The sequence below is a fragment of the Poecilia reticulata genome, linkage group LG7, assembly GCF_000633615.1.
Source record: "Poecilia reticulata strain Guanapo linkage group LG7, Guppy_female_1.0+MT, whole genome shotgun sequence".
Lineage (NCBI taxonomy): Eukaryota > Metazoa > Chordata > Actinopteri > Cyprinodontiformes > Poeciliidae > Poecilia > Poecilia reticulata.
Genome location: NC_024337.1, coordinates 2,681,557 through 2,690,348, shown reverse-complemented (window position 1 = coordinate 2,690,348; position 8,792 = coordinate 2,681,557). Strand labels below are relative to the sequence as shown.

The 8,792-nt window shown below is 39.2% G+C and overlaps 1 protein-coding gene across 6 annotated transcripts; it reads left to right on the top strand.

The window, feature by feature from the left end:
- The first annotated feature begins 19 nt into the window (after positions 1-19).
- LOC108166412 (uncharacterized) lies at positions 20-7,283 on the top strand. Of its 6 annotated transcripts, none has more exons than XR_001776762.1 (7): positions 20-1,199; positions 2,868-2,998; positions 3,078-3,334; positions 4,274-4,441; positions 5,318-5,478; positions 5,570-5,702; positions 6,923-7,283. XR_001776762.1 is itself a non-coding variant. In XM_017305599.1 (6 exons), exons 3-6 carry the CDS (start codon positions 4,382-4,384, stop codon positions 7,097-7,099), a joined length of 531 nt encoding a protein of 176 aa, XP_017161088.1. In that variant the 5' UTR covers positions 124-1,199; positions 2,868-3,334; positions 4,274-4,381; the 3' UTR covers positions 7,100-7,283. The 6 variants fall into 6 exon arrangements, 1 of the variants encoding a protein (XP_017161088.1); XR_001776759.1 differs by having other exon boundaries at positions 20-1,644; positions 2,868-2,968; XR_001776760.1 differs by having other exon boundaries at positions 20-1,644.
- The last annotated feature ends 1,509 nt before the right edge of the window (positions 7,284-8,792 follow it).

Here is an 8,792-nt window from a genome sequence, read left to right as displayed (position 1 = left end):
GGAACGTATAATTCGGAACATGGTTTCCGTGCTGTGACGTAACAATGAGGCGTGGCACCCCTATTAACAATCCTTCAACCAGTGTTACTAACTTCGCTCTCTTGCTGTGCATTAAACTTTTATCTCGGTTGTTTCTGTAAAAAATTCAGACCCAGAGATTCTCGGGGATCAACAGAATAATACAAATTTCAGAGCCCGAAGAAATCTTGTTTTAGTGTTCTAGGAAAATGGATGTCAATCTCGAGGAACTGTTTCAGAGCATCCCGCAGAAGCACTGGAAGAAGTTTTTGTCAGGCGATTATAAAAAACAAAAAGCATGGTTACGGAAACATTTACTTGTCGGTGCGACCGCTTTTTTTTCCGCTTTGGTCTTGAACAAAGTCCAGTGGACGTCTATCACACTCAAGGTTGTCAAAGCCATTGTGGGTAACAGACTCTCAGAAGCTCTTCCAAAGTTCCTGGGCATTGCAGAGATGGTCGACTCAAAAGCCGTTAAAAGGTTGGAGAAACAAGTTGTCAAAGAAGTGATCAAAAAGATCCAATCCTCCACTAACATGGTCAATGTGAAGAAAGGCTCTTTGGTCAAGAGAAGCATTCATAAACTATTTAATAGGGCTGATCAAACTGACCAGCAGCGACCTCAAACACCTGGTTTGATAAAACCAATCATCAAAGGAACTGGGAAACATGGGGTTTATAAAAAATACCGTGGGGGAAACTCCTGGTTCAAGGAGGGTGTCCCAGAGTTACCAACCATTGTGGAAGTTTCTCAGGAGGAGGAAATGTCGGCTGAACTCAGCTATTTTGTACACACCGTTCAAGAAGACACAGAGGAATTTGTAAAGATGTCAACTGATAGTAGAAAAGCCCACTGTTGTGAGACATCACTGTTATCAAATGACTTTGACTTCCAAGAACAGCCATCCCATGGAGGAGTCCAAATATTTAAGAATGAGAACAATCAGGCTTGTAATCGATCCCAATTTACCACAGCTGAGAAAAAAAGCACAAAAGAGCTGAGTTCAGAGGGTCAATCCAGTAAAGAATATGTGAGCAAGATTATTAGGCTGGTTCTGTGTCAGGCGCTGGAATCATCAGATAAGATTTGCTACGCTGACGTCTTCCAGGACATCTTCAAATGGACCCTTGAGAAAGTCTGGGATCGGGTTCAGGGGAAACAAATACAATTTCGCTCAAGAGTAAGAAAGAAATACATCAAAAAAATCTTCTCGAGGCTTTGTAACGCAATCTTCTGTACAGATAAAGACGCCTTGTGTTTGCTAGTCAGGAAAATCCCAGAGTTTGAAGAGACAATTCTGTCCTGTTTTGAGAAATACCTGTTAAAGAAAGTTAGCAAGGTGGAAAGATGTCATGAGTTTATATGTGACCTTTGTGGGAAAATAAAATGTTGGTCGCACTCTGATTTGTTAGAGCCACCCCGTACAAATAGTAAAGTGATAGATGGAGGGGGCTTTCAGATGGAGTTTCTCCAGGGGAAAGGAGAAGCAGCAATAACTAGAAGTCCCACAGACATCCCAGAGATCGCAGTTTGTCCTGGAGCTACAGCCAGAGCTGAGAAACACCAGGAAGAGACACCTGGAGCAGAAACCCAGATAAAAACGGCCTTACAGACACTCGTTAAAGGTCTGGTGAGCAAAATGATTGAAGAATCAGCTTGTAGCTTCCAGACTAAACATGTTGATGGGTTCTGTGACATGATGTCCCGGGAAATCTGGAATGAAGTTCAGGACAAAGATATCAAGTTGTCCCTGGAAAGGATTGAGGAGCTCAGTGAAGCAATTTTCAGGGACATTTTTGAAAAGAGTACAGATGAAAACATTAACCTGGGAGACTCGTATAAACCACTGACAAGTTTTGTCAGGTCTTGTGTGATAGAAGATCTGAAGAGACCAGTGGAGACATCTACTTGACACATTGTAGATGTATTTAGATGTTGCAATGGCCAATAAAAAAAGGGGTTAAGAGGGGACAATGAATTTGTCAGAAATATTTGTAGAAAAGCTAAACATGAACAGTGCCCTGAAGCAAAGATCCCAGGTTCACTCAGTTCAGCTACAGTTGCCCCCTGCATGTTTAGGTTTGGGTCTTTGGTGTAATTCATAAAAATTATCCTCTTAATGCCAATGCATTAAAGGAAAAACAAAACAAAATATATATGTAGATATATGTATTTATATAAGAAATATAGAATTTTAATATTTGATTATTATTATTATTATTATTATTATTATTATTATTATTATTATTATTATTATTATTATTTGTGTGTTACCATAGTGACAATCTGATGCTACAAGTCAAAACATTTCTCTATGTTTGAGCTTCAGTTTGTTCACAAATACATGTCTTCTCCTAAAAAAAGAAAGAAAAAAATTATTATTTTTCTTCCAAAAAAAGTATTCATCATCATCATCATCATCATCATCATCATCATCATCATCATCATCATCATCATCATCATCATCAATCAATCAATCAATCAATCAATCAATCAATCAATCAATCAATCAATCAATCAATCAATTGGCTTCTTCTATCGCCACCTATTTACCCATTTGGGTTTTCTGCCTCGTGGCTCAACTAGAATTTTTATATTCATTATTCATATCTGGGAAAGGCAGATTTCCTACTTTTCCAGACTGTGATCCCAGGGCTGCTGTCTTTCAGGGTTTCTCACCCTCTGAACTCCACCTCCCGGACTAAATTACAGTCAATAATTAAAAATAAAATAAAATATAATATAATGAAWWGTAACTTAGTTTAATCCCTGCAAACAAAATTATAGAATTTCATTAGTAACGAAATTAAATGCTAGGCCTGTGAAAAATTAATGACTTTTTCCACAGGAAGATGGCGCTGTTTGTCGGTGTTCTCAGTGTTCGTCACCATCTCGCCTGATAATGAGAAAGAAGAAGATGGATACCGGGGAATCAGGAAGTAGCTACCGGTAAACATCTCGTGTGTTTGCTGGATACCAGTGAGTCACCCTGGTAACTGACAAATGGCTAAGATCCATGAGTCAGTCATGTAGAATGTTTCCCTTTGTGTAACCGCAGAGCTGTCATGGCGGAGGAACACCAAGGAACAGAGAGCGGCAGTATCTGTGTGCCGGTGCGGGGGACAGCAGGTGACCCTGCGGTGTCAGTCCCTCGGGGACTCGGCTGCGCAGACCACTCACCGAGGAAAAAGTTAATTCTACACATGGACCTGAATAACACCATCCTAGTCTCGGACACGGTGACCGGACAAGGGACGGTGGCTGCTCTGGATTACTTTCTCACCACCGTCACCTGGGGGAAGATGAGCAAACACGGTAAAGTCCAGCTGCTTTCAGCGAACACCGGGAATTTATTGTTCTTTTTCTAGAACACACATGTAGAAAAATTGGATGGAACTGCTGTTTAGAACGTATTCAATTATTTCAGCACTAATATTGAGTTAATTTCTCTATTTTCAGTAATATAAACACTTCAGTAGTCACTGAGAACTACTTTCTTGATTCCACTTTCACTGATTCCTCGCCACTCTGTGGAAGACTGAAATGACTTAATTCCACGAAAGCGTCTATTTTAAATAGTAATATTTTATATTCTAATAATATTTTCAAGCAATAAATAAAATCAGAATACCATTCATTAGGTTAATATTTACTTTACAATATATAGGTAGATGCAAAAATACCTATCAATATGTTTATTCCACCTATGAAAACATCTGTCATTTTTAAATGTACGTCAAACCATAAGTTCAGCCCAATAATAGAAACACGTCATCTCACACATTTCAAATCATACTTGAAAAGCCATTTTAAATTCAATTACTTCTATAGCAATAGGTTTTCTCATCCTGAGTAAAAGTGTCTATTCTGCTCACAGTTTGACTATGTTTAAATTGTCATGCTATTCAATTGAATGACATTTAACATGATGAAGTGAAGTAAACACAGTGGAATATTAGCTGTGAGCCCCTGTGGTGAGAAAAGATTAGTAGGTTGTGATGCTGCACTAAATATGATTTGTATTATTTTATGATGTCAAATGTCCTTTAATTGAACAGCCTGACATTTTAAACGAAGTCAATCTGTGAGCAGAATAGACACTTTTGCTTAGGAGGAAAAGACCAAATTTTTATAGAAGTTACTGAATTTAAAATGGCTTTTCAGTCCGACTCCCAGTTTTACAGTTTTTAATAGAAATAATGTTATACATCATTTCCATCTCTGAAACTCTAGCATGCTGGGTAATTCTTGCAGGAAAATGGGAATGGCTGAGTGACTCCGCCTGGGAAGGCGTGGGAAGGACGGGAATTTGCCATTGTTTTCCGCACGTTTGGGACTGACCTGCCTCGGGTGTTGAAGGCCATGTCTCGAGTAGTCAATGAGGGAGCTCACCCACTGTTCCCTGATCTGCCTGAGCTGAAGGTGAGGCAGGCTCACTCCTAAACATCAGCTAATATTAGATCTTCAGTGTTGCCTTGCAGAACTCTCCCTATTAACTGTTCAGGTGACAGAAAATTACCTTAAAGGGGGAGTATTATGTAAAATTTATTTTTTTGAGTATTACATGACGTTAAGATGTTACTCCCTAATAAAAAACATTCCTGGAGTGTTGCTTTAATTCTTCTGTGCATGTTTGACAAATCCTTTAATCTCCATGGCAACTATTCAGTTGTCTAAAACTCCTGGTTTGACATAGTGGTGCCTTCAAGGCGCTGCTCCTCCTCAGAGCTGCAGATTCCAACCTTCTGAGCTCATAGAGCAGCCCTCCTCTGTGACTCCTCCATTCAGCTCCTTCAGACTAGCCAGCAGCAATCAGCAAACACCTGGTGAAACAACATCTTCTGAGCTCATTGTACGAGCTACTTCTCAGTGCAACGCTGGTAAAAACTATGTTAAAGTGTTATTAGAGGAGGGATGTTGTGATGATTTCCTGAAGGTGGAGTTTCAGAAAAAGCAGGAGTTTCTAAAGAAACAGAGATGCAATTTCAAGGTGTTACATCAGGAAGTAAAATCTCTTTTAAGTCATATTTGATATAGCATTTTTAAAACAACTGAAGTTAACATAGTTACTTAATTTTGCCATAAAATGTTACTATGTGCCTAGGAAATACATAATCTTTATTTTTCATTATTACTTTAACCTTATTGTGTACAGTTCTTCATTTAATCTTGGTTCCTTCTTAGACCATCAAGCTAGTATGATTAAGAACTTTAGGACTTGCTTTCTTTTTATGTCTCTTCTCCTACCCTCTTCTTCTACTAACTCTGACCTTTGCTCCCGGTTTTGCTTTGGTTCAGCTCAGAGTGGATATGACTCCGGGTAAAATCCGTTGTACCAAGCGAGGGGTCGTCCTGAGCCGGGCTGAAGAGCGTGTGTCCACTCGTGATGGAGAGAGAGGACTCTACCAGTACCTAAGTTCTGTGCAGGGTCTCGGTGGTTTCCAGGACCACTTTGACTGGTACACAAACAGATTCTGCAGCACATACACTGCCACTTTGTTCTTTCTTCTTCTATTTCAACTAATTTCTAATCCGGGCGTCTGTGTCCAGGTGGGCTACCAACACCTTCTCCATCCGAGGAGGGAAGCCCCTATGGATTGACCCCTTTGACCAGAATGTTCAGCATGTCTTTATAGATGACAACATCCGACAAAATGATGAGGACACCATTGTATGTCCAAAGGTAATGTGGCTTCACTAATGTCCTAATTAATCTAAATATGAATTGGAACTTCTACGCAATTAGTTTTGATCCTGTTTGTTGCTATTTTATGAAAGTATCATAAACTAACTGATGAAAGCAACAGTATACTATTTATGTCTATGTAAGAAACTTCTACTAAAATATTTTTTTTGCATAAGTTAAAACTGTCACCGTGTCGTGATAGAATGAGACAGATAATCTGAAATAATCGGCCTCCTCCACCTCCTCCCAGTGCTACTATTGCAATATAAAGAACTGCACCGCTCCCGGTCAAAAACAACCTATCAGAGCCAGGAAGGGGGTCTTAACGCTGCTAATCAACCTTGTGGACGTGCTGCTAATCATGCTTTTGGCTGRGAAACTGTTTATCTGCCGACATTGGTGGCCAAACTAACTAGCCTGAGCATTCATGGCAAGCTAGCTGTCAGCAAGAAGCTTTAGCATATCAGAGAACAAGAGAAGCATCCATATGAGGTTGATTGACAGCACTAAGACCCTCCTCCTTTTTTCACAGATCAGTGCTATTGTACACTGTCATGAGTGATAATTTTAACAAATATGTAAACACATCTTTTTTTTTTTTTTTTTACAAAAGCTGTAGCTTTAATCAATCAGCAGATTAATTACTAAATCGGTGAAGTAAACAAATATCAATTGATTAAACATTTAACCAAAACTCTTCAGTCGATTACTTTTCTATCAATATTTCTACCAATAATCCAATCACAGTTAGCCTCTCAAACAATTAATCTACCAACTAAGTGCATTTAACCTTATTTAAAAATATCTATCTTTTCATCAGACCAATTTGAAACCAAGTTTTCTTCAAGTATTTTAAATCTATTTAGCTACATCCTTTGTCATGTACAAAGATAAATCAGCCGATGACAAGACTGCAACTGGATACATTTCTGCATTTAGACATGATTAAGAGAACTTGCTGAAGGCCAAATGGAGTATTAAAATGGCAGAGAAAGTGGATTTGAATGGGAAATGCTTGTTTGCCTGAGTCTTTCAGAAACTGCTGAACAGCAGAAATTGACAGCTATTTCTAAGGTGTGTTGGGAAAAATATATACCCATTGATTATTACCCATTCCAAAATACCCATTGGACTTTGAAATGCAGTAAGAAAGTCATCTTCATCCTGTCTTCTGTGTCCCCGCTCACCTTCCTCCTCGTTGTCTCCACCCCGGCCAGGTGTTCCTGGAACCCGGCGGCCATAACACCCGTGCAGCGGGCACTGCGGAGCTGTACGACATCTCCTTGGTCCAGACCGACCTCCTACGAGCCATTTCGGATCGCAGCTACTTCACCCAGCGCGTTCACATCTGCCTGGAAAACTACGAGAGAAACCTCTGGAATGGGACAGCCTAGAAGACAACTTCTAGGCTCCTGTGAGGTTTGTCCATGTGACATTCTGCAGTTTGCAACGCTGCTGTCAACTAAGCAACACTTCCATCCCAGCTCGCTGGGATGGAAGTGGCAGTGACTTAAAGAGTCACTGCCACTTTAAGTGTGGTGTTGGGTCATCTAAAATAAAGACCTTACTGTGGTGGAAGGTTGTGAGCTATTTTTAGATGAGAATTTCATCGGCAGTACATGGACTTACCAAAAGTGTAGCACTGAGATTACTTACATTGCAATAATTATTATTTATAAAATATTTGATTTACAAAAGATTGCCAGTTTATACAAAGAGCACTTACAGTTAAACCTACGTACGCTATCATCCACCCAGCAGATTTAACATCTTTATTTAGTTTCGTCTCTACGATAAAAACAATGCAAAATTACTTTCAGTTTTATTTACTTTTTCTTAAAAAAATGTCATGTCAAACATGATTTATAGCCACCCATTAATTGATGGAAAAAAACTTCAGTTTGTCAAGTTTAAAATCCATAGATGATGACGTCCATTATTAGATCTGTAAGCAGACCGCTGCTGTGTGACGTCAACTTTGTTTTTCTGAACATGCGGGTCGCATTGGGAGTGAGTCTCCATTCACACAGAGAAGTCCGGTTGTGGTCGTATTATATTAGTAGTATGAACGACCACACAAAAAAGAAAAAGAAAATTGGGATTTTAGCAAAAAATCGGAATTGAGCATCTAGACCTGACATGTGAACGTAGCTTTAGTCGTAGTTTCTTCATGACTTTATCACATCTTTACTTTCTAAAACATTTTCATTGTGCAGTAAACGAGTGTCACCCACACCTGATTGCATGGTACTTAAATAATTAGCTTTTTTTTTTCTTTTGCATTTAAAGCAGTTTTTCACAATATGCCTATAACATACAGCAATACTGTGATAACAAAACTTTTGGAACATTTGTTGCAACAAATGGTAGCCTTCATTTCTTTACCAAACTACAGGCTAGTAACGGTTTACAACAATCTGTTCTTTTTAGCTGTAGCGTCAAAATTATGACCACACAGATGTCTCTCCAAATGTATTAAACAATGTGAACAATGTTTTCTTTAATCTTCACAAGATACTTGAGTCTGAAAATGGTACCAAACAGCTAAAGTGTTTTCAAAAACATAACAAAGCCACTTGAGCTGTGGGGTTTGTTGCGTTTTTACCTCAACTTGTTTATTTGTTAGGTCAGAGGAGTTAGATGCCGATACTTGAATATGTCGTTATGAATGAATTGTGACTTAAGAAGGTAATGTAGAAGTCGTAAATTGGTGTATCCCACTTGTCCTTTAGCCAGAGTGTGTGGTTGGTTATTTGTCCTGTGTGTCTCTGCGTTTCCCTGGCGACCTGTCCAGGGTGTAGCACTGACCGCAGCACCAAGGATAAGTTGGTATAGATGATGGACAGATGGATGGACATGGATCTGAACAGACTTGAACATGTCGCACTGTGGAAGCATCATACTGTGAAATTCTGAATGTACATGTATGCTACTGTAACACTCTTTGGTGTAAGATAATGTTTAGCAGAATCACATCAAAAAGCTTCAACTGAAGTATTGGTCCAACGGTTAATGGACACCAAGTTACATGTGTTAGCGCTATTGTAAACAGAATCAGGTAAAGCAAAGGAGACAGTGACAGAAACC

Coding starts and splice junctions, on each gene's coding strand:
- LOC108166412 (XM_017305599.1), top strand. CDS start 4,382: ATGTCTCGAGTAGTCAATGAGGGAGCTCACCCACTGTTCCCTGATCTG. Junction 4,442..5,317: donor CTGATCTGCCTGAGCTGAAG/GTGAGGCAGGCT, acceptor GCTTTGGTTCAG/CTCAGAGTGGATATGACTCC. Junction 5,703..6,922: donor ACACCATTGTATGTCCAAAG/GTAATGTGGCTT, acceptor CACCCCGGCCAG/GTGTTCCTGGAACCCGGCGG.